This window comes from Podarcis pityusensis, assembly GCF_964106645.2.
Source record: "Podarcis pityusensis genome assembly, chromosome: 6".
NCBI lineage: Eukaryota > Metazoa > Chordata > Lepidosauria > Squamata > Lacertidae > Podarcis > Podarcis pityusensis.
The window spans coordinates 2,575,477-2,601,408 of record NC_138030.1 but is presented as its reverse complement, the minus strand read 5'-3'; the positions used below and the strand labels follow the sequence as shown (position 1 = coordinate 2,601,408).

Below are 25,932 nucleotides of genomic sequence, written 5' to 3'. Positions count from 1 at the left end.
CCTCCTCGCGCGCGCGCGCCTGCCGGGAGCGCCCCTCGCTTGTTTTCCCCTCGGAGGAAGATGAAGGAGATGAAGCAGAGGAGGAAGAAGGAGCGCACGTGGGCCGAGGCCGCCCGCCTGGTGAGAAAGTGGGGGGGGGGGGCTGGAAGGAAGAAGAATAAGCCCCTCGCGTGGGGTTTTTATTTCTTTTTGTGTGTGCATTGGGGGGGGGTGTTATGGGGCGGAGGGCTCTTCCTTGCCGCTCCCTTTGTGTGGGGCGGGGAGGGAGGAGCTGCTTCCCCATAGGAGAACTCCTCGCCTTCTCCAGGTGGGAGAGCTACGGGGGCACAACTCCCACTTCCCCTCGACTCTCCCGGTTGACCCCCGTGGGGTGTCATAGAAGCCCCCCCACGAGGATGGGCGTAAGAACGAGGGTCAAAGCCATGCAGGAGGGTCAAAACTTGAAATTCCCCCCAGTTCGGTCTTTGGGGCTCTTAGGCCCTGCACAGGATACACAAAGTGGAGGTGGGAAACGTGAAGCCCTCCAGGTGATACTGGACTACAACTCCCATCATCCCCTGACCATATTGGAGGTGGGAGTTCAACAGCAGTCAGAGGGCCGCAAGTTTCCCCATTCCCCGATACAGAATCTCTGTCATAAGGATGCCAGAAGAGCCCGGCTGCTGGATCAGGCCAAAGATTTGTCTAGTCCACCATCCTGTTCTCACAGTGGCCAACCAGACCCCTTGGCAGTAAGTCCGCACAGAGAACCAGAATGCATCTGTGCTCTCCTGGACGTAATTCTTAACAGCTGGTATTGAGAGGCATGCTTCATCTGACAGTGGAAGGAGAACATAACAGTCCTGCATAGTAACTATAGATATCCTTGTGTTCCTTGAATTTTTCTAATCCACCATTAAAGCCACCCAGGCTGGTTGCCATCATGCTTTGGTAAGAAGTGTCATAGTTCTGTGAAAAAGAACTTTCTTTTCTCTTGACCTTTCAGCTTCATTGGATTGCCACAGATTCTAGTGTTGTGAGAGAGGGGTAAAACCTTTTTATAAACTTCTGAAATGCCCCTAATTGACTTTTCTCCAAACTAAAAAGTCCCAAATGATGTAACCTTTTCTCATAGGAGAGCTGCTGCAGACCCCAGTCATTTTTACTGCTTCCTTCTGAAGTGAAATAACTATACACAATATTCCAAATGTGGTCACATGTCCAAGGTGCTAACATCACATTTATGTTTGTGTGTAGGTTCTGTGAAGGCTGTGCTAGTAATACACAAGTTCATCTACAAACAAATGACAATTGCTTCAGTCTCCCCAGAATAAGGAGAAACACAATACAGTGGCACCTTGGTTTTCAAACGTCTCTGTTGACAAACATTTCGGTTTTTGAATGCTGTAAACATGCCGAGTAAATGGTTTGGTTTTTGAACACGCCTCAGAAGTCGAACATGCCATGTGGCTTCCGCATTGGGTTTTTTGTTTTTGAACATTTCAGAACTCAAACGGTATTCTGGAACAGATTACGTTCGAAAACCAAGGTACCACTGCAATAATATTTAGAGGGGTAGCCATGTTACAACCCAATCATAGCCATGTCTACTCAGAATTAAGCCCCATTGAATTCAGTAGGACTTGCTCTAATGTAAGTGGGGTTAGTATTGAAATCATTATGATAGAGCCGCCTTGTGGGTAACTGATGAAATGGGTCACAAGACAGAGTGTTTTTACAATAATATTCTTCACATTTGTATAATGCTTTCAAATGTTCAAAATGATTCATATGCCTATAATGTAAGTTAGTGTTTTCCCCAGATGGACAGGATTAAGGCTGAGATAGACATGTTTGTCAGAGGCCAACTTTTAAGTTCATTGCACACTTGAGATTCAAACCCAAGGACTTGCATATTTGTAGCTCAACCTCATACCTACTACTGCAGCACACCAGCTTTGCAATAAGGATCCTATAATGGGAAGAGAGGAGCCCGTCAGGAAATAATGAAGCATTGGACTGGAATTCCATTTTGTGTATTTAGAAATTTTTCAATGCAACAGGGATTTATACTTCATTCATTCTCCATAGAGCACTCCCTCAGGATGCAAGAAATTTGAGAGCTTGTCCTATAATTTATACTTATGTCATGGGGCTTGGAATGAGTTACACAGAAATTGTCTGAAGCATAGTATATGGTTGCACAGTTCTTTCCACATTAGAGGCAGTATACAATGTGGTAGAATAAACTTTTTTTGGAAAGATTGCTTCTGGTTCGGGGTATGAAAATGAATTTCCAAGCTCAGGGTTAGTCACCTCTGTTTTCCTGATATATACTTGTCTATGTGTGAGTAAAGAGTCACCTCTGTTTAAGTTCATTCATGTTGGCATAAGCATGTCAGTTACAGTGGTACCTCGGGTTACAGATGCTTCAGGTTACAGACTCCGCTACCCAGAAATAGTACCTCGGGTTAAGAACTTTGCTTCAGGATGAGAACAGAAATCATGCAGCAGCGGGAGGCCCCATTAGCTAAAATGGTTCTTCAGGTTAAGAACAGTTTCAGGTTAAGAACGGACCTCTGGAATGAATTAAGTATGTAACCAGAGGTACCACTGTATACCTGTGTTGCCTGACTATGGTAGGGACTTTTAGTACCATGATAACACTATTACTGTATTGTATATTGACTTGCCGGGCAGAGCAAACTCAAAAAATGCTAGGTGTCTTTCTAGATGGAGGTTATTTCTCACTTCATTAGACATACCTCTACCTGTGACATACATGTGATGGAAAGAGAAGCTAAAATGCTACTGCCATGTTTATCTAGGACTCTAGAGCAGGGGTCAGCAAGGTTTACCGGCCATGGGCCGGATCACTCCCATGGAGATCGTCCGTGGGCCGGATTGGCGCAGCGTGATACCAGAAATTGCATCTGTGCATGTCCGTGGCGCCGGAAATCGCTTCTGCGCATGCACAGATGCCAAAAATCACGCCTGTGCAAAAGTGATTTTCGGCGTCTGGACATGCCCAGATGTGATTTCCGGTATCTGCACTTGCGCAGATGTGATTTCCAGTGCTGCCCGGAGAGTTGCTACGCTGGTTTAGCGCAGCACGCAGGGGACTCGCCAAGCAGGCGGCTCATGGGTCGGTAAAACGGTCTTCATGGGCTGCACGTTGCCAACCCCTGCTCTAGAGGCAGGGGCACTATCTCCTCCCCACAATATGTGTAAAGAGAAAAGTTTCTCCTATGTAGTAGTAATTGGTACACACATTGCAGAGTTGAGGCAGGACTTGGGAATCTCTTACAGCTGTTTAATACATTTTTAAAAAGAAAACTCAATAAAGCCTGGGAAAGTTTGTGTGCCCACTGGTTCTCATCTTCAGAATGACATGGGGACATCTGTTTCCACATTTTAAGCCTCACAGCAAAGGGAGTAGAATTTTGCCTGCTGTTGTCATTTCCACATAAGATTCCACAGTGACAAGTTGCTACAACCTCTGAGGCAGGAAGGCATCCCATGGAAATTGTTTCTCCTGCTCTGGATGTTCTCACATTCTTAGTTTCCCATTGGCTGAACGAAGGAGGTGAAAGAATGGGCCACTGTAGAGCATTGGTTCATTGCTGTCTAGTGCTATGTCTGTTAGAAGCTGGGAATCATATTCTCATGTCCAGTTGGGAAGGACTGTTTCTTAAAGCAGGATTGTGTTCCCCCCTTTTATGAGAATAGGTGATTTACCATTTATTCTCGCTCTCCTTCCATAAGAACTGTATTGAAATAGACTGCCTGGCTCATACATTATGGTTGGTTGAGGTAATTTTCACTGTCCTTTTTACAAAGGAGAAACCTTCTTTAAAGATACAGTGGTACCTCGCAAGACGAATGCCTCGCAAGACGGAAAACTCACAAAACGAAAGGGTTTTTGGTTTTTTGAGCTGCTTCGCAAGACGATTTTCCCTATGGGCTTGCTTCGCAAGACGGAAACGTCTTGCAAGTTTGTTTCCTTTTTCTTAAAACCGTTAATACAGTTGCGACTTGACTTCGAGGAGCAACTCATAGCACGCGGTGTGGTAGCCTTTTTTGAGGTTTTTGAAGACTTTGGTGATTTTTGAAGCTTTTCCAAAACTTTTCCGACACCGTGCTTCACAAGACGAAAAGAACCGCAAGACGAAAAAACTCGCGGAACGAATTAATTTCGTCTTGCGAGGCACCACTGTAGAGGAAGCCTCCTGTCCTCTTTTGCACAGGGATAGATTTTTAACAAGGGTTTTAAAGGCCCACAGAAGGAGTTATTTTCCAGAAGAAAGTGACTTTTTAATTCCATTTTCTTGTTCGCTGTGGGGGGTGTTCATGCAGGTGTGAGGGAGATACAAAGGTTTTCATTAATGGTTGAGAGAGTGAGAAGTGTAGGCTCTTAGAGGCGAATGCATGTGTGTTCCCATTTATGGTAAGAAGTAGGCGTTCTTCCTGAGAAAGCTGCCAGCAGTTAGTAGATGCTGATTAAATTTCTCAATATTACTAAAATATTTCCCCTCTAGGTATGGGCAGAATTTCTGGCTTGCTTTGTTAGAGGCTTAAGGAAACAATTTTGTGGTGTCATTAGAAGTAGATAAACTAGCAACCTTTCACCTCTGGAGCGGAGCCATGTTTTTGATCGCTTCAGTATTATACTTACTTACCTAGGACTGACTTTTGACTAGGCATGTGTAGTACAGTCCGTAAGACTGCAGTGGTATAGACCTGGACTTAACCCCAGTGGCACACGATGGGAGTTCTTCCAACTAAAAATGCATTGAATTTTGCTCCAAGAATCTGAAGCTTCTCTGCTTTAGTGTTTTCCAGCACTTCCTGAGATCAAACTGATTTGCAGTCTGAGGAATGTTTCAGGAATTTACTGTGTGGTTACAGTTGCAAAAAAACGCTTTTCCCTGCATGTGAATTGTGAAATCTTAAATGGAGGCATGTCCTTTCTTCTTTTTGGTTTGCACTTTAAAAATAACAAAGCACATCCATTCTCCACTCCCAGTAATAAAAAAAGAGGTGTGGAGGAGGGGATATGCAGAATTGAAGCATAATTGTATCTATTTAGGGCACAAATTCCTCAGGTGGGCGTGTAAAACCTTCTATCAAAACTCTGATAACACTTCCCTCCTCCACTCCAAACTAGAGATGAGCACTAACATTGCATACATCAGGGGTCGGCAAGGTTTACCTCACCTGGGCTGGTTCACTCCAGCGGAGATTCCTCCGTGGGCCAGATCACACGTGTGTGTGAGCGTGTCTGCCCGCGATTTCCATTGTCGGCGTCTGTGCAGACATGTTTTTTCGGCGTCAGTGCATGCGCAGACGCAATTTCCAGTGCCATGGAAGCGATTCCCTGCACTGGTTTAGTTCAGCACGTGGGGACTCGCCAAGCAGGTGGCTTGGTTCGGAGGCAGCTCGTGGGCCAGTTAAACGACCCCCCATGGGCCGCTTGTGGCCCATGGGCCTTAGGTGCCCTGTCATAAACCATGCTCAGTTATTTGCATGCTGGATCATGCAGCTATCTGCTTTTACTGTGCTGTTTTCAGAGACTGGGTTCAGGAAGTAATATTTCCCTTCTACTTAAAAAAAAAATTACATTGAGTAGGGCAAGTTGTATGTGGCTGTAGTCTGGATGCTCTGTCTTCTATATTATTGACTGAGGATGAAACTTTTCAGTTTTAGTTGGTGGTTTCCTTTCTTGGACAATATTCGTCCGCTGCTCGACTGTCTAGTACAGAAGTGTGTACAGTCGTACCTTGGTTTTCGAACAGTTTAGTTCTCAAACGTTTTGGCTCCTGAACGCCACAAACCCGAAAGTGACTGTTCCGGTTTGCAGACTATTTTTGGAAGCTGAACATCTGACACGGCTTCCGATTGGCTGCAGGAGCTTCCTGCAGCCAATCTGAAGCCGCACTTTGGTTTTTGAACATTTTGGAAGTCGAATGGACTTCTGAAATGGATTCTGTTCAACTTCCAAGGTACTACTGTACTTGTTTAGCTGTGTTCAAGTTTAGTACAGAGGTACCTCGGGTTACAGACGCTTCAGGTTACAGACGCTTTGGGTTACAGATTCCGCTAACCCAGAAATAGTACCTCGGGTTAAGAACTTTGCTTCAGGATGAGAACAGAAATCGCACGGTGGCAGCACAGCAGCAGCGGAAGGCCCCATTAGCTAAAGTGGTACCTCAGGTTAAGAACGGACCTCCAGAACAAATTAAGTTCTTAACCGGAGGTATCACTGTATTTAGTGTAAGAGTATTCATACAGTGATACTTATTCTGTCCACAGCGGCCACAAAAATGCCAGTGGCAGCCATGCGCTTAATTCTGGAAACTGCTACCTGATGCTTCCATGGATGCCCAGTATAAAGTGAGATCTTGTCTCCTTTTGTACCAAGCACAAGAGATTGTGGTCCCCTTCCAACATCCTTTGGCATGTGGAAGAACGTGAGGGGTGGGACAGAGTACTTTGACTCTTACTTCATACCAGTTTTTGCAGGAAAAGCAGTGGGAGTATTACTGACTTCCCCCAGGCTTGTTCAAAGTGAGTACCTCTTGCTTTAGTCCTTGCATTAGGCAATTACAGGCATTAGCTGGAGACTCTCATGATGCTTTGGACAAATGAGCTGCCTCTAACAGAGTGATTGGAGGGAGTGGGGAGACACACAGTGATGATGGCAACCAAAAATTTTGTCCAGGTCTGAAACTCTGCTAAAGTTTTTAGACTTATAAGAATATATATGCCTGCCACTGAAGTTCTTCAGTGAGTTCTTTTTACTACTACCAAGCATGATAACCATATTGATGTAGTGGAGAGTCCATAGTATTTGCACTGGGGAGGCCTGGGTTCAACTTTCCATTGGGCACCTAACTCTTGTTCTAGAACAGCTACAGTTTCTTAGTTCTGTACTTCACTTGCTAAAATAGTTTAGCATCCACAGCATAGAGCTGGTAATTGTTCAGCTTGATGAAGATGTTTACCCAGTTTGTGGTAACTGCAGAAAGGGCAAATTCTATGCTAGGGATCGTTAGAAAAAGAGTTGAAAATTACAGTGGTACCTCGGGTTACATACGCTTCAGGTTACAAACTCCACTAACGCAGAAATAGTACCTCAGGTTAAGAACTTTGCTTCAGGATGAGAACAGAAATCGTGCTCTGGTGGCGCGGCGGCAGCGGGAGGCCCCATTATCTAAAGTGGTGCTTCAGGTGAAGAACAGTTTCAGGTTAAGAACGGACCTCTGGAACGAATTAAGTTCTTAACCTGAGGTACCACTGTATATCACGATAGCTGAAGTAACGAAGGAACTACGCAGAGGCGAACGCAGCATGTCCTGGCAACTGCTACTACTTAAGGGTCTAAAACTGATAAATGATACTATCAATTACCTCATGGTGATTGTCAGCAGTAGGTAAGTTCTAGTGGGCAAGTCAAAATGCATCCAAATGAGACTTTTGCTTTTGGGCTTGGCTACCAAGTGGTGGTATATGCCCCCCCCACACACATATGCGTAAAAATTCTCAGAAGTAAATGAAATTTGCTTGTTGTTGTTGTTTAGTCATTTAGTCGTGTCCGATTCTTTGTGACCCCATGGACCAGAGCACGCCAGGCATCCCTGTCTTCCACTGCCTCCCGCAGTTTGGTCAAACTCATGCTGGTGGTTGTATTTGACTGAGTTATTGATAGGACTAGGAAATTCAGCAAATCTGTCAGGCTTCTAGAGTTTGAACGGGTAGAGTTCCTTACTGTTTGTCATCTTCTTCAGGTGCAGAGTGATACTGAGCATCAAGGCAGCCTTCTTTGCTTAGATGCTTCCATCTGTATTTTATACACTGATTCTCATCTTTGTGGGTCAGACACTTTGCTTAGACACCTGGCATATGTTGCTGCTTAACCACTATCTAATGCCAGCAGCATTCAAATAAAGCTACCAGGTGATATTAAGAGGACAGGGGCAAGGTTGCAGGGAATATAGTCACCCTCCTTGACCTTGAAAATACTGAGATTGAATGGATGATAAGTCCATATGTGCGCCTCAGCCCCCTTGCTCATCTTGCCCATGCCTTGTAGTCCTCTTAATGTCACAGCAGCAATCTTCTTGTGAGAAGACTTTGCTTTCCCTTGCTCTGTGAGTGAACTTGCTTATCAGACCAGTATTGCTTTTGCCCCCTTTTACCTGGCATATTCTTAATATGTATGGAGCATCATTACCTTTCTATTTCTGGTTTGTTGCTGGCTCAACCTCAGGTTAGATTATCTGCTTAAAGGCTTTCTGCCCCACACCTGGTTTGTGGGTTGTTTCCAAGCCGACTGCAAACCCATTCAAAACAGATCTTTGTATAAGACCTATGTTTTGTACATACCTCCTCATAGTTTTTGAAATGTCTTCTTCGTTTCCCCTGGCTGCCTTATACATTCTATCCACGCAGCTTCTAAGAAAAGTATTTTAAATACACACAGTTGGAATGATACTCAACACATGCCAAAGTCAAACTGCTAATCTTGGTAGCAAACTGTCTGGAGGAGCTGCAGCCCAGGATCCCCTGGTGTTTGGATCAGCATAAACTGAAAATATTTTCAGGCAGTACTTCCGGCTCTGCCCTGTTTTTAAGTTATTTCCCTTGCACAGTGATCAAAGAGCTGCTTCAGAATGTTCTTTGTGAAGATAACATGTGGTCTGAAAAGCAAACAGGGGGGCTAGTTTCTTATTTATATGCCATTTGTTTATGGGATAAGGGGTTAGCGTTTTGTTTTGTTTTTATGCATTTTGTGTTCTCATTTTGTATTTTTATGTTGTGAACTGCCCTGCGATTTTCAGATGAAGGGCAGTGTACGCATTCAATAAATAATAATAATAAAATCTGATATCAGGAGAGGAAATCTCATAGAAATTTCAGAACTCCTGTGATTTGTTAAACAACTGCGTTCTTCCTTTGTAGTGTTTTACCCTTTCAGATGTGATGTGTACTATAGTAAACTTTAGAGATCAATCTACCAAGCTCTTTTGCTGAGCATTCATTTTCATTGAGGCATCCACAAGATATTTATGGCTGGTTTCCTGTGATTTTTATGACTTCCAGTAGACTTATTCACATGCTCATAGGTATTGTGTGCACTACTTGTAATACTGGTGAAGGTAGCTAGCAATCATTACAATTTCTGGCGAAATTGTGCCCCTTAGGAGCATCCTTCTATAGCTTGATGTTTTTGTTCATTCTTTGTTTTTGCCCTGCAGCATGACATGCTTTATATTTAATTTGAATTCTCAAGTTCTACTTAATCTCACATGTAACTGTTAGAGAACGGGTTCATGTGATCCATTGATGTGCAGCTGCAAGCTACATTTCTTTCTGGGTTAATGTTCTATGTGTGATTTGTGTCAAAGGTGTCCAAGTGTCTTAGCACGTCAGAGCTTAACCCTTCCACCAGGATCTTACTTCCTTTTTTCACTGATGAAGGCTACCTCTTTCTGAAAAGTGCCCTGGAGTCACTCTTTATCCTTTAAGGAGGCTGGATCACTTAAGTCTGTGTTAGTAGTTGTCTTTGTTCAGAATTAGAATGGCTTTCCTCAGTGCCTTGTGGCTTAGCACCTTCTTTTAGATCACTTGTTTAGATTCCCTGGGAGCTTCTATTAACTTTAGGTGTGTCTTTCACAGTTTCCATTTCCTAGTCTCGCGCCAAATAACTTTATAATTCACAGCTCTTGGAGTATCACGTACTTAGAAATGCGGAGCTGAGGGCTATGGATATAATTTGCTTTTACCTTTCCTAGGACATGTTGGCAGATTCTCGGTTGCGTGACAGCGGGATGTGTGGTTCAGGTTGATCTTTCTCTTTGTGGAGGTGGCGATTCACTGGTGGTTACTGACCTGCATTCCTTTCCAACAGAGATGCCCCATTGATGCTGTTTCACCTCTTCAACTGGCCTGCAGCTGCTACTCCCTTGGCACAGCTTTGCAGGAACTCCATTCTTTATGTTCTCACATGCACACAACAATTAGTGTTACCAACTTGTCCTTTTAGTGAGACTGTAAGTGAAAATTGTGGGCCTCAAACTATTTATTTCAGCACTCTCTATTTTTGAGAGGACCAGTAGGCTGAAATAAGAGCTTTAGGTTACACAATGGAATTTATTTCAGTAACATGTATAGTAGCTTACAGAACATCCATGAGGTCATCTCTTTTTCCATTATCGTGTTTGTATAATTTGACATGATACTTTTATGTGGAAGAAGAGTGTGTTTGATCAAAAGTAGGGGGTCCCCTTCTCAGCACAGGTTTGTTTCAGCGTCTTTGAAAGGAGATGCTGAGAAATTCCAAATGTGTCTCAAGAAAAGCTTTAGAAGTCGACTTCTAACTTGAACTGAAGAGCTTATATCTTTTAAGCCAGAGCTGGAGGCTTCTTATCATTGCTGCTGTCAAAATATTATCCCGTGTACTTTTGAAAATCTTGCCTTCACAGTATCTTCTTCTTACACTGTATACATTTTTTGAAAAAGGGCACTGAAATAAAAGTGCAACCTTTCATGGTCATGGTCCAGTCTGTGGTTGCCTGTTGGCGAGTCAATTGTTTCACCAGGAGACATTGACAGTTTCATAGTCTGAGAGGTATACACCTGTTCATCCAGTGTACTAGCAACTCTGTGATTTTTAGGGCCAGAGTTGATGATCTGTCCAGGAGGGCAAATAGTATCTTGAAGGAAAGCAATTTATACTGGGAAAAGAAGCGGCGGGGGGGGGGGGTATAAACAACCCCCTCCAAACACCTTGGCCCTGCTTAAGTTGAAGAACTCCCTCCCCACAGAGTGCGGGACCTTCACTATATGGCTTCCAGCAAATGCTGAAGACACGCCTCTTTACTCTGGTTTTGACACTTGAGGTTTATATTTTAAGGATGCACCTTATTTCTGTAATTGCAAGTTGCTTTAAACTGTTTTTAATAATGTGTAACCTGCCCTGGGACCTTAAGGTGAACATTGGGTAATGAATTATATATATTTTTAATAAGAATAGCTTCCACTGCCTACTGAATACTTTTTTATTCTGGCAGGCATTTAATTGATGTTTTGTTTTATAGTTTGTTTTATAATTAAAAAAAATCTATTTTTTGTACTGTAAAGACTATTGTAGTTAAGCAGTGTGTAAGTTGCTTAAATAAATACCATATTTTTCTGTGTACAAGACGAGGAATTTTTTTTTCAAAAAGTTATGTTAAAAATTGGGGGTCGTCTTATACATGGATAGTGCAGTGTGGGGACGAGTGATTGGTTCCTGCCATGAGCAGCAGATTGCTATCTGCGATTGGACGGGTGATTGATGGTCGCGGCAATGGCTGTTGTTGATTTGCTTCCACCGCGGCAATTGGGTGGGCTATTGGCAGGTGCTGTTGGTGACTGGGCAGATGATTGGTGGCTTCGGCAACGTGTGATATTGTCTGCGTTTGTCTTTGGGATTTTCGGCAATCCCTCTTAAAAAAAAACGCAACAACTCTCAACAACTTTGGGCAATCTGTCCCCTATTTTTTTAATTTGTAGTCCCCAAAAATAGGGGGTGTCTTATACATGGAAAAATATGGTACACCCACACACCAGTGACTGCTTTTAAAATAGGTCCGCAGATGCAATCCTGTCTCATTGAGCTTGGCCCTTCAGCACTGCATGAAATCTTGCCAAGCGACTCATTTCATTTTGAGTCAGCATGGGCTTGCATTGGGAATGTTATGGCCTGAAAAATCCATGCTCGATAGCTTTGTAGAAAGGCTAGGCCAGATTCTCTAACCCTTTATCTTCAGTTTGAATGCCTTAGGCTTGGGGTTTACATGCTAAGCTTGAACTGTTTATTTATCTTTTCAGGTGCTGGAAAACTACTCTGATGGACCCATGACCCCAAAACAGATTTTGCAGGTCATAGAAACAGAAGGCCTAAAGGAAATGAGGTTGGTAGTGTTCTTCGTGTTTAAGTTAAAAGTATGGTGTAGGATGAAGTTGACTTCTTTATTTCCTCTAGTGCACCTCTTCCTTGCCTTTAAAAAACTGAATTTGGTCTGAAAATGTTCCATGTCATACTTTAGGTTCAATAGGTGGATTTCCTGGATCTGTTCGAGAATTATTTTATTATTATTTTTTCCAATTTATACACCGCCCTATACCCAGAAGTCTCACAAACAAGACCACATATAAAATCAAACCAAAAACAATAACCCAATAGCCCTGCATAATCCAGGCATGTCCAAAGTCTGTTTGGGGAGCCTAATTCAACCCCTAAAAAACCCTCAAGAACTTCAATCCTAAAGAAAGCTCAACAAGTTCAACCTTAAATAAAGTTTAACAACTTCAATCCTAAAAAAAAAAAGGCCAACAACTTTGGTCGGCCTGGGCCTCTGAAAAAAAGTTTGGACACCACTGGAATCCCATGCAATGCATAGGCTGAATTGCAAGCACTCCCCCCCCCCCCAAACAAAGCAGTTACTTGTGGAATTGTCCCAGGCATGATGAGCAGGTGAATTTGACAAGGCTAAATGTCATGTTTAAACCCAATGGAGTTAGTTATATCATGCTGTTGTAAAATTATCACAGAGACCTTGTACTTCGATGGCTCTTAACTGTTTTTGTCCATCGGGGTGTTCATTAGATTGTATGATCATTGTTGCTCTTTTTCACCATGTGAGCCTTTTTCCAAGGGATTGTGGAACAGCCTCATTACTCTGCTGCTGGAAGAGCAGCACTGGTTGCTGGTTTGATACTAGACCAGGTTCAAGGCACTTGTGTTAATTCACAAAGCCCTAAATAACTTGGGCCTGAAGTATGTTACGCACTGTCTGATTTCTTACGTTCCACCTTGATCGCTGAGATCCTCTGATGGGACACTTCTGATGGCTCCCCACATGGCCCCTGAGGTTTGGCTGGCCGTCACTAGAGACCAGGTCCCGCCCTGTGGAACTCCCTGCCAGTAGAGGTTCGGCAGGAACCACCTCTCTTCATTCAGACATCTTTTGAAAACTATATTGTTTAGACAGGCTTTTGTAAGATGAGTTTTCTTTGTTAATCAGTGTTTATTGATTCTCATCAATAAATGTTGTACTGGGCCTTGAAATAGTTCTGTAAAAGTATGGATTCTAAATATGTAAATAAATTAATTAATCTCCCCTCCCTCCTGAGTATAAAGTGTGTTATCAAGGCAAGAGCAAACAAGCTTGTTGTTGTTGTTGTTGTCGTCATCATCATCATCATCATCATTTATATACTGCCCTTCATCAAAAGATCTCATGGCGGTTTAGGTAGAGATCTGAGCCCCTACATTTATCCATGTGCATTTTATTGTTGAGTTAAAGATATACTACAGACAGAGGGAGGAATTCAGCACTGTGCTATTACAATTGTTCAGTCAGTGCAAGCTTTTCATCTTGTGGGAGGGCAGGGTGGGAGTCCCATTTCACTAGCAGAACTTGTTTCACTGGCTTCTGCTAGTGCATCTGATTAGTTGAATCTGGCCCGTAGTATGTTTGGTACACTCTGACACTGTGTTTTGGGCTGAGATTCAGTTATAAGACATTTCAGAAAATGTTCAGAGTACAATCTTTCATTTAGCAACAGCTTTAACTGAGACAGGAGCTTAAATGCAGGAATGAAAGTGTAGACTTAAATAGATATACCTATAGTCTCCAGCTGCATTTAATAAGGTAGAGAGTTATTTGCAGATGAGATAAATAATTTTATTTGCACTTCAGAAGTAAAGTGCCCCAAGCTGGCTATACCCTGTTACTGTTTTTTTGTCTGAAATAGCTTATCTCCCACCTGGAGTTTGAATATTTTGTGTTAATTCCATTCTGTTTTCTTTTGATACGTCATTTCCTCTCCACATGTCACCGGCATTGCTATGGAATCACTGCATGTCTACAGAAGGTAAATTACTTTCTAAATAAGGATGGGGCCTCAGCAAAAAATTGTCCTCAGGAATTTAAAATGTTTCCTCCTGGATTTCATTTCATTTCAATTTATTTGTCACTCTGGTACAGATCACAACTAACTTTGCTGTTAATTCATTAGAAATGATAACAAGTCGTGCTTCTTTATCAGCTTAAATAATCTTACTGGCTCTTTATTTTGAAGGTGTGACATCTTTTCAAATTAGCTGCATCTGACAGAGCACTTTGTGGGAGGGCGGCACAGTGATGATGGTGTAACATCTTTTTTTAAAAAAAAAAAATTCACCTAAAGAGCTCTGCTTTCTATGTTTTGTATTTTCTGTGAATGCTTCTCTGTAAAAGGGGCCCCAAAGAACATTTCATCTATTGTTACCATGTTCACGAAGCCAAGGCAGTTTTGTGTTGGGATCCAGCATCGCTAAACATCATTATGTCTTATCATTCTTTCCCAATATTTGATATTCCTAAAGCGGCAAACACATATTTGCATCTCCTCCTTGCCTTTGGCATTCTGAAATAAAAGATCATGTTATAACACAGTTTAGTTTTTCTTTCTTTCTTTATTTATTTATTTAGACAGATGCCACCTTTTCCCCTGATGGTACTCAAGGCAGTTTAGATTCTTCTTGTCTCCACATGCAACTGTGTCTGCAGTGATGCGAAAGCATGTGAAATAGAAGGTGTGTCCTGGGCTTTTCAGTTAGGAGCCCAGCATGTAGGCATAGCCAGTGGCTTCTTCAAGGCGAAGCCCAAACCACACAGTTGCAAAGTTTGGATGCTTCTCCCACTGGAAACTGAATATACTGGGAAATATACTGGGGAGGAGCGAGGCGGAAAAATATTTCTGCCCTTCACCATCTCCTGTTTAAAACAATATTTTAGAATCCTTATTGTAAAATTGGTCTTGACTGGATAATATAAAATTATTTGGCCAGAAATTAACTTGAGATTGCATAGCACACCTTTATGTTTCACAAAATAAAAAACAGTAACTCTGTGCAAGTACTGAGGTATTTGGTTTAGTAGTGATTATTCTGATCAGGGAGTTTGATGAAAACAGTATGTTATGCCGTACAGACAGGCTGAAAGTTTCTTTTCAACACTGGGGTGTCTTGCAGTGCTGGGTTGGGGTGGCTGAAGTAGCAGAGTTTCCATAATAACTTTCCTGTTAATTATAAAGCAACGTGTGTCTGAGCTGCCATATCCAATGATGCGTTTTTCCTTCCTTCCTTCCTTCCTTCCTTCCTTCCTTCAGTGGCACATCCCCGCTGGCCTGCCTGAATGCCATGCTCCACTCCAATTCAAGGAGCTGTGAGGGGCTTTTCTACAAACTCCCTGGGCGCATCAGCCTTTTCACCCTCAAGGTAAGACCAGATTGCTCTTCCTCCACACCAGAGATTTGGCAAAGGTTTATCTAGCTGGCAAATATTGAATGAACACCTGTCACATGATAGAATCTGAAATCTAGACTTTCTTGCAAGCTGGGCTCACAGTCAAAGCTAACCTGCTATTCAGCTTACATATTCTAACCTGCTTACATATTCTAAACTGCTATTCAGCTTATATAGCGCTCATAATATTTTTAAATATTTGAGCATTAGTGCCATAAGACCTACTAACCTGACACACAGCATATTGTTTTTTTCTAAAGCCAGTGCTTAAAGCAGCACTTTTAATCAAGGTGGATGGATCGAATTAGTGTGTTTGCTAACCTATCAACCAGTTATTGGACATCAGGGTTCCCTTGGGTTCAGTATTATCCCTGTGATTTTCCACTTTGATTCGTAAGGGAAAATTCACCAGAGCTTTGATTGGTCTTTCTAGAAAGATGCTGTGCAGTGGTCCCGGAACCTGTCCGCCCCTGAAGGAGAAGAGCTGGATGATGCTGCTGATGCCGAAAGCAGTGGCTCCAACGAAGCCAGCACTGTGAGCGGCGATAATGACAGTAAGTGCTTGCCTGGCCGAGTTTTTATTTTGTTAACAGAATCTGTATAACCCTCTCAGCAGTTTACAAAAAAAATACTGATAAAAATCAGAAGCTAAAAACATTTACCCAAAAATGTCAAAATATAAACAATCATCACAAGTTGAAATATACATTATAAACTTCCGGGGTGGCGCCATCAGCAGTGGTGGACTCCCTCTGAACAGGAGGGACTAGCTCCGCGGGAAACGGGTCTTCTCTGCTACGGCAAAGCGGGGACCCTTTTAAAAATCACAGGCGGATGAAGCCTGTGACCATGGGACTTGGCGGGCACCTTTAGCGCCCCCCCCAACTCGCTAAGGAACCCTCTAACGGGCTCCGAAGTGAAGAGGGGGAAGTGGCGCGGTGCTGTGAGTCAATTGCTATTTCCGTGGAGCGAAGCCGCACAGCCGTTGCCGGAGAGCGCTGCCTTTTTCCTGGGACAATTTGGACTCTAAAATAAGCACCCGTGAGTACTTAGACTTTGAACAACTGGACATTAGATAAGGACTTGCGAGCAGAAAGGAATTGGATTTTAAAAACCTATTTTAATTTGGTACGGAACGGGAAGGTCTAAACAGGAAGTCAGCCTTCCGTTCTTCTGTAGACAGAATAAAGCAAAGACAACGTAAACTAGAGCTTAGAAAATCGCCTCTAAAGGATTGGATTTCATCATTTAAAATTGTGGAACCCCCCTTCGACAGCAGGAGAAGAAGGGGGATCTTTTCCGGACTGTTTAAAGTGAGTTTAAAGTAAAGTAACTTTCCTCCGTCCTGATCCTGGAGCGGGGTGTCAGGACTGACGTTTGAAGTTCATTGACCAGAGACAAGCATTTTGACAGATACCTAAAAGAAGAGAAACATAGCGATTCCACTGCTTCCCTTCGCATCTTTAAGCAACAAATATTGACAAAGTATTTCAAAAAGGGAAACTTTGTTGCAAGAACAAATAGAAGTTTTCCCCCTAGAGGGAGACTGTGTAACTGTAACCAACTCCAGGGAGCCGGCAGCTGTTACAGATAACAATCGTGGGAACAGGCATTCGACCTTGCAGGACAATGTATTCAGAAGCTTTGTTGTGTGCTTTCTATAAAACAAATGCCCTACTGGAACAATTACATGAAAAGGTGAATTGGATGGCGACTTCGACTAGAAATTTTGAACAGGCAGTGGGAAATTTTGAACAGACAGTGGGAAAATATGTGAAGCCCACTCAGGAATTAAATCAGGAGTGTGTCCTGACAGAACAGGCCCAACAGGAATATGAGTTTTCGGATTTGACAAATGAACTTGGAAAAAGCCAGATTTGGAAAGAAAAAGTTTGGTTTGGCTTGGAAATGGGGGGCTGGATTGACCCCCCTATGCTGGGATGTTTGGACTTTTCAAATCGGACAATGGGCCGTGAGATGTTTGGGATTGTGGGGGCTCTTAATTTTGGAGGGTCTTTGAAACATGCTTTTAAATACCATATGGAATTCAGTGTTGAATATGGAAAAGGGGCTGATCTGTCGAGAAGGGTTAAAAATATTGCCAAGCTGGAGTTACCACGAGCAGGAGACAAGGGAAAATACAGTTACAAATATGAAGAAGAGCTGCGGAAGGGACATGGAAGAGACTTGAGGGCCTCGGATATAAGGCTGCCAGGTTAATGGGCTAGATCAACGGGATAATAAGGACTGACAAAACCCGGAAGCAGGAGGAAGGGACGTTGGATGAAGATTGGATTTGTTTGTATTTCTTTTTTTCACCATTAGAACTGTTTTATAAAATTGATGAATGTTAGAAAAATGTTGGAATGAAACTACTTGGCTTTAGTAAAGATGTTTAAAGAATTATGAAAGAATATTATGGTTATGAGAAGTTGGTAAGGATAAGATTTAAGTTTTAAGCTCTAAGGTTTATTTTATTATAGAAAGATAAGATTAAAACAGTTTAGGGTAATGTAATGACAGAATATTATGAAATATGGAAAGGATTTGCTGGGATAATTAATAACTAGGATACAAAGAAAGGGAGGAGGAGGAGGTCAAAGAAAGAAGGTAATGACAGTTGAGGATATGAGCATAATGAATTTGTTTTTAAATGTTTTTTAAGTGTGTGTGATGTATTTTTGTATTTTTTTTCTTTTTGTCACTTTTTCTTATTTTTGAATTTGTATGCATACGGTTGGAAGGGGTTTGGTTTTTTTTCTTTTTTTCTACTTTGTTAATTATTTTTATTTTGTATTTTCTACTGCTTTTATTTTATTTGGTAACACTTTGAAAATTTCAATAAATATCTTATATAAAAAAAGAAAGAAATATACATTATAAACTAAAATGATGTTTGCTTCAGATAGAATTGTAGAGTTGGAAGGGACCCTGAGAGTCACCTAGTCCACCTAGTGGGCTTGCCTAAGCGAAGAAGTTTGGGGCAGGTGCCAAAAACATGTATTATTAATAATTTATTTATTAAAAATATTCATATACTGCTGCATCATAAAAGTATATCACAGCAGTTTATAAAATCATAAAACCAGACAATAACATCATGAAAAGTTAAAAGCAAAAAAAAATAAAAACCAAACATATCAACACACCATTGTTGGGAGGGTGTAAAGAGTAAGGTTACCATAACTTCCGTCATAGAGCTTCAATATGTTGATGACATATTGGAAAATGTTGATCACTTTTCCTACCTGGGCAGTTATTTTCCCACAAGGGCCAACATGGGTGCTGAAATCCAGCATTGCCTGAGTTCTGTGAATGCGGCTTTCTCCCAATTGAAGTGCAGGGTGTTTGAGGACCGAGACATTCACAGGGAAACCAAAAAGCTTGTTTACAAAGCTATTGTACTACCATCCTTACTGAACATTGTGAAACATGGACCGCTTATAAACACCATCTCCAACTCCCCAAAAGTTTCTATCAATGGTGTCTCCCCAAAATTTTACATATCACTTGGGAAGACAGGCGAACTAATGTCAGTGTACTGGAAGAAGCAAAGATCACCAGCATCGAAGCAAAGCTTCTTCAGTGTCAACTTCGTTGGACTGGTCATGTTCGGATGCCTGATTATCATCTTCCAAAGCAACTGCTCTATTCTGAACTTAAAAATAGAAAGCGTAATGCTGGTGGTCAACAGGAGGTTTAAAGACTCTCTCAAGGCAAATCTAAAAAAAAGTAGTGTAAACACTGACAATTTGGAAACACTGGCCTGTGAGTGCCCCAATTGGAGAACAGCCTTTACCAAAGGTGTCATGGACTTTGAAGATGCTCAAACTCAGGACGAAAGGGAGAAACATGCTAAGAGGAAGGCACGTTCGGCAAACCCTCATCGTGATGCAACTCCTGCCTGGAAACCTATGTCCCCACTGTGGAAGGATGTGAGGTTCCAGAATTGGCCTCCTGAGTCACTTATGGACTTGCCGTTAAGACTGTGTTCATGGAAGACAATCTTACTCAGCTACGCGGGATTGCCAGAGAAGAAGATGACTCTTAATTGGCTGCCTAGGCCTGGCAGAAGAGAAGAGTTTTCAGCAAGCGTTTAAAAGTTGGCAACAGAAGGCAACAACAGAATATCAGCAAAGTATTCCACAGGATTGGGCCGATGACACTAAAGGCTGTTTTTCCACTGTTGTCAAATAAGCCTCACCAACTGGGGGAGCCTGCCTGGTTTCAGTAGGCAGGAAGTTCCAGACTGTAGTTGCTGCCATGCTTGAAATATAATTCCTTTCAAGTGGAGACTGAGTGGCACTTGTAAAAAGTCAGTTCTACAGATCAAGGTGGTTGAGTGGGCATATGTGAGGTAAGGTGAACCTTCAAGTAAACGAGTCCCAAGTTGTTATGGGTTTTATATACCAAAAGTAACACCTTGAATTGTTCCACTTACAGATTGGCAGCCAGTACAGATCTTTTAAGCAGAGGTGTAATTGTCATTAATTCTACTCATATTGATCCAGAGCAGAACTCCAGTGTATAGTTAGCAGAGTAAAAACTTAAACACGTTGCAGAATTCACAAAAAAATAGATCAAAGGCAATTAGTATTTAATCCAGCAGAGCTTTACTGCTGCTGACGGCAAATGAGCGTAATGGTCACAAATCGAATACATTCAGGACTGGCCCTGTCCATAAGAAATCCAGTTGCAGCAGACTTAGCTTAAGTTTACAATAACTTATAAGAAGACTAAAACCTTAACACTATATACAGAACACCACACCAGAAGGAAAAAGAGGTAGAAAAGAGTGAAACCCGGGCTCCTCCTGGCCTTATTATTATAGTCAGAGATAACAGAACCAGTTTAAGCCAGCTTTACTCAGCTTCTCTGAAGGAAAAACCCAAACATCATGAACCTTCTGCTTGTTTCTTTCACACAGAGAAGCTTCCAGAAGCCTCTTGGATTAATTAGAATAGGAAAGATCTCTACACATCAGATCAATACTTTCTGTATCAAAAAAATGCAAACTGACAGTAATATGCTGACATGGGTTTCACTCCTGTGAGCAATCACACTGCAGCATCCTGCACAAACCGCACAAGGAGAGTCCCACCTTGCTGTAATCCAGGCTTGAATTCACCAATGCCTGGATTACCATGGTCAAGCTGTCTCCGTCCAGGAATGTCCAGAGTTGCTGTACCAGCTTCATCTGGCAAAAGGCACTCCCAGGCTACCTGAGTCTCCAGTGACAAAGCTGGATCCAGAACTTGCTTCTTCAGAGGAAGTGCAGCCCTGTCAGGGGCAGACAATTGGCCAACCCTGAGTGCTTGTTTCTTGCACCAATGTTGATGGGATGATTTTTTTTCTTTTCAGTATCTCTAGATGAAACCTCCTCAAGCGCTTCTTGTTCCACTGAGCCTCAGAGCAAGAATGTACCTGCTGTTCGGGAGAGCCATAGAGCAGCCTCACAGGTAGAATGGGGGCATTTGACTGGGGGCTTGTGGGCAGTGGGGCAAAGCAGAATGCATCAGAAAGGACAGCAATGCATATAAACCTTTTAAGTAAAAGGAGACGTAAAAATAAAAGAAGGGCTCAACAGAGTTCTGGTGGAGTAGAAGGAGAAACCTGCAGCTGCACAGGTTGACCCGCCGTGGCAGTTCTTCTGCAAAAGTCTCTCCTTCAGTGGCTGCTGTTGGGATTCACAAGTGGGGAGAGTGCCCTTGCAAGATTGGGCAGGCAGACTAGAATTGCTCCATAGAAGGGCCACATAAATCACCTACTCCACATTTTTGCTGAAGGAATCCAATTATGTAGATTTGGCAATTCGTCCAAGTATATCCCTCCCCTCCCACCTCTGACTGACCTGGCCATAATATTTCAAAAAGGAGTGCCACTTGGCTCTTTAGGAATGAAACATAATAGGAAGTTCACAGTTTGTGTACGGTCTGCACTGTGACTTCTTCTTCACATCTGGCTGCTTATGTGCTCGAGGACTAACCAGTTAACCAAGTACAGTGGTACCTCGGGTTACATATGCTTCAGGTTACATACACTTCAGGTTACAGACTCCGCTAACCCAGAAATAGTGCTTCAGGTTAAGAACTTTGCTTCAGGATGAGAACAGAAATCGGGCTCTGGCGGTGCGGCAGCAGCAGGAGGCCGCATTAGCTAAAGTGATGCTTCAGGTTAAGAACAGTTTCAGGTTAAGTACGGACCTCCGGAACGAATTAAGTACTTAACCCGAGGTACCACTGTAGGTGTGTTTTGAATTCAAGCAGAGTCACTGTGATTGGGGAATTCAACTTTGAGTTAGTTTACCCAGGTACACTACCTTAGGGCTTAACCAGCAGTGAGACTCTTTACTTGCTTCCTGACTTGTTTTGCCTCTAGCCTTTAATATAAACCTGCCTTTCTAAATTTGCCTTTTGCCTTGTCCTCAGTGAATGTTGCAGATATTTGCGCTATGAGTATGCCCTAGAATCTTAAGAGTTGAAGGGAGGCATTGCAAGCCACATGGACTGATCTCTTCCCGGCTCAGTGCAGGAACTCTGGAGCTGGAGAAGCCCCAAGGTGTGGGGACCTCCAGTAAGGAAGGGAGAGGTGTCATTGCCAAGCTTGTCGCTTTAGCCTAAACTGATGCTCCCTCACCTTTTCTTTTTCCTCGCTGTGTTTCTTTTGGTCTTTTCTGGAATACAGGCAAGCAAACAGAAGAAAAAGACAGGAGTGATGCTTCCTCGTGTAGTTTTGACTCCTCTGAAAGTAAATGGTGCTCATATGGAAACTTCTTCAGGTGAGCCAACTCCCCACCCCTGTTGACTTTGCACATCTGCATGAGCTCTCCAGTACCAAACCCCTATCTGGCACCTCTCACAAGAGTTTCTGAGTGCCATGCGCAACAGAGATTCTTTGGCACTTTTTAGGTCTGCTAGGGCTATGTGCTACACATTGTACCTTGCTCCGAAGGCGGCTCACTGGGAAATTGGTTTAAAGTGTCTCCTAGGCTTTGAGTTCCATCCCTGGCTTCATTTAACACTATTATTTTAACAGAAGAGAAGAAAGCAATAGCTGCAGCAGCCACCACCCGGCCTCTGCAGTTGTAGATATTTGTAGGGCCTCAGCATGAGTAGCCTTTGTTCAGATCCTTGTTCATGGAACATTCTTGGGTTGTTGTTTTTTAGTAGATCATTTTTATTAAATTTGCAAGAATATAGAAATACAAAAAATCCACAAAAATGAGATGGCAAAAAGATGGTTAGCAGATTAAAATCTTGTACCTTCATCCGTCTCATAGCATTGTTGCAAGGAAAAATTAGAGACATTTCTACTCTAAAATAATCATATTTTTTATTTATTAAATTTATATACTGTACTACCCTCAATCCAAGGATCACTGGAGTGATTTGCAGTATAAAAACCGTCAATATTACCATCATCAAACCATCCTAATCATTTATGTTGTGCTTACATCTAGACACTATATAAAAAGAAAAGAATGAGAAGCTCTCTCAGCAGGCTTAGAGGCTGAAGACAGACAGGAAGGGAAGTAATTGTTGCCAAGCATAATGACAGGAGCAAAGGGGGCTTTGAAACCAGAGGGGACTGGGTGGGGCTGCTCCTTTCCTGTTCAGCTGCCTATCCCTTTCTGCGCTTACTCTCACTTCCTGCCTCCACCGCCCCAAAAAACCAAGATAATGGGAGCTGGAATAAATTGTGCAAACTGAGTACGGTAATGTCAAGATTTGGGTTTCTGTAGCGTGGCATTTGCTCACCTGACCATACCCTTACCTATCCGAGTCATAGCTACTTAACTTGGTGGAGGTTGTGTTTAATAAGGTCCAGTGAGGAATGTGGGGAGTGTTTAACGTTGTCTCGTGGGGTGCTCCTTGCTCACTGGTTTCAGGGTTCACAGGGAGACAAGTTGGTGGCGAGAGCAGCAGCAGCAGCAGCAGTGGTTCCTCTGCCCTGAGTGGCAACACTGCTATACGCAGCAGGACAGAAATCAGCAGGGACCCTCCACAGCTGATCCGAGGATTCCGGAAACCCACAAGTGGTAGGTGCAGTCTGTTGTCTGTATCTAGATTTCTTGCTTCAAACAAAAGGAGCCCAGGGCTTTTATAGGCAAGGCCAGGCATTCAGGTCTGCCTTGGAAGTCCTGCTTTTTGTACCATCACCTTAGACCAGCACATTTATTTCTACAGGCATTTAATGTATAGTTTTACTGATATATTAAACTGATTTTTGGAATTTGCTGTCTTTAGATGGCAATGTGCTGAATTTATATTTTTGTAATTGATGATAAAGGTGGTTTTTGGTGGTGGTGTTCATTGCATTGCCCTGTGGGCAGAACAATATAGAGCATTGCATAATTTTAACCTTCCTCTATACTCCTGTGAGTAAACAAACTCCATACAAATCCTCAAGGAGCAGGAACGAAGAGAATCAGTTACTGTACTTGTGCAGGACTATATTTAAAGTTTTTGGTAGAATCTTTGTTCACTTGTTTCTGTCCAGACAATGAAAATCATTTGTAAAGCATGCTTGGTTTGTGTTTCTTCTACCACCACCGCATGAGCTGTTGGTGTTTTCCTGTGGTGGTTTTTTAAATGGCTGGAGGTGGATGCTCCTGTTGGCCCCGAAGTATAGGGCTGGGGAGGTGTTCACTGCCCGAAGCAAGCAGCCCCAGGCCAGTTCTCTCTCCTTTGGGGGCCTGTCACTTTGCTGGGGGGGGGGGTAGTTGCTACACTCATTCATTCACACATCTGTCCAGACATGCTCCAGCTGTTTTCCTCCTGAAGCAGAAAGCCTCAGTGGTTTCGAAGTGGCTCCATTGTGCTTGGCATTCAGGTGATGCCAAGGTCTTTTGAAAGACCTAATTGTTGAAGCTGCCTGTATCGGCCTCTACTGCTGTCTGTGTTGATTTGTGGAAACCTGCCTGGAAGCGCCTTCTGTGTTTTGGAGGGCTACAGCTACCGGGTTGCAGGCAGGGCCTCTTGCATGTAGACTGTGTAAATATTCCTAGTTTTATGAGACTCTTCGGAATCTGCAGGACAAATGAAGAGGAACCGAGGCGATGATATAGACTTTGAGACGCCTGGCTCCATTCTCGTCAACACAAACCTGCGAGCGCTGATAAATTCCAGGACCTTCAATGTTTTGCCCCTGCACTTCCAGCAGCAGCTTCTTCTCCTTCTCCCTGAAGTGGACAGGCAGGTACGGATCCCCACCGGCCACGTCTTGCCCCTCTGTTCTGCGACACTTGTGCAAGCTTCTCATCTGCTGTGGCTTGTTGCCTTTTAGGCCGGGACGGATGGGCTGATGCGGCTGAGTGGGAGCGCTCTGAATAACGAGTTCTTCACCCACGCAGCCCAGAGCTGGAGAGAGAGACTGGCTGATGGTAGGTGCCTGGGGTGGAGCGGCTGCTTTGGTAGAGGCCAGGCAGTGTATTAAGTCGAACTGCCCGGATCCTGCGTTGTGGTGGTGCAAGTCACTCTGCGCCTGTTTTGATTTATGAGGTGGCAGCAGCACAGGCTCCAAACAACCTTAACAGAAACATTGGCGGCTTTTTCCCAGTGTCAGCATCCATCTTCTTCGCTGACCTTCCACCTTGCAGACAGATTCAGTAAAATCTAATTCTGTCTGCCATAGCAACAAAGCCTGTTGGAGTGCGAGGCCTCGGATGCCTCCTGCTCTGCTCAGTTGTGGAAGGTGACTTGAAAAAAAAAAATCTGTAGGAAGCTTCTGGTGGATTATGAGGCATCGGTGGTGATACCTCTGTATTTTCAGGGCAGATCATCAATTTGGCTCTTAAGTATTTTGAATGACGTGCATGGCTCAGAAGTACAGTGGTACCTCAGTTTTTGAATGTCTCGGAAGTCAAACGTTTCGGTTTTCGAACGCTGAAAACCCGGAAGTATCCATTTTCGAACACGCCTCGGAAGTCGAACGGCTTCCGCTGAGCCGCGCCCCCCCCCCCCATTTTCTCTACTGGATTTGCCAACCGCCCTTTGCGCCTCGGTTTTCGAATGTTTCGGAAATCAAACTGTCTTCTGGAATGGATTACGTTCGAAAACCAGGGTTACCACTGTACTTCCACCTCCTAGGCCAGGAAGCCACTCTAAAATCAGAGACTCGTGCAATTGTTTTTATGAATTTATTTTTAGCCGACTTGATCACTGTATACTTTTAGTGAAAAGGCAGGGTATATACGATCCTTTCAGCTATGAGTCTGTATTAAAAGATTACAGATCCTCATCTTGCTGAATCCCTGGAGGGAGAAATCTCTAAAGAGGAAGGCAGCCAAAATACTTTTAGGTTTCCTTTTATCTCCCTTTCAAAGATAACAGCTTTTGGCACCAACTTGGATTCTAAGAAACCTGTGAGCGTCTGCCATGGAGCCACTTTGTTGCAAACGATTCTGGGCTTTGTTCTAACCTAGGGCACCCTCTTTGGCATTGACATTGTCCTCATGCAAACTAAGTAGGTGCTTCGGATCTTGCCCAGGCTGTCTTCTAGCTATACATTGCAGAGGACAATTAGTTGTGTGGTGAACAAGCTGCGTTTGGGGGGGAAACCTTGTTCACCATACTTGTTTCCTCATTGAGGAACCCCTGAAACGCTGGGGAAAACTC

The 25,932-nt window shown here is 43.1% G+C and overlaps 1 protein-coding gene across 2 annotated transcripts in view; it reads left to right on the top strand.

The window, feature by feature from the left end:
- The first annotated feature begins 6 nt into the window (after window positions 1–6).
- ASXL1 (ASXL transcriptional regulator 1) overlaps window positions 7–25,932 on the top strand; it is a 32,908-nt gene continuing 6,982 nt past the window's right edge. Inside the window, exons 1-9 of one of the 2 annotated variants that reach the window (XM_081010995.1) lie at window positions 7–120; window positions 11,854–11,936; window positions 15,181–15,289; window positions 15,750–15,870; window positions 20,678–20,775; window positions 22,001–22,094; window positions 23,214–23,354; window positions 24,351–24,514; window positions 24,602–24,698. In XM_081010995.1, the coding sequence (XP_080867121.1) occupies window positions 61–120; window positions 11,854–11,936; window positions 15,181–15,289; window positions 15,750–15,870; window positions 20,678–20,775; window positions 22,001–22,094; window positions 23,214–23,354; window positions 24,351–24,514; window positions 24,602–24,698 (967 nt within the window). In that variant the 5' untranslated portion in view covers window positions 7–60. Of the gene's footprint in view, window positions 121–11,853; window positions 11,937–15,180; window positions 15,290–15,749; window positions 15,871–20,677; window positions 20,776–22,000; window positions 22,095–23,204; window positions 23,355–24,350; window positions 24,515–24,601; window positions 24,699–25,932 lie in introns of both variants that reach the window. The other variant, XM_081010994.1, reaches the window with a different exon arrangement.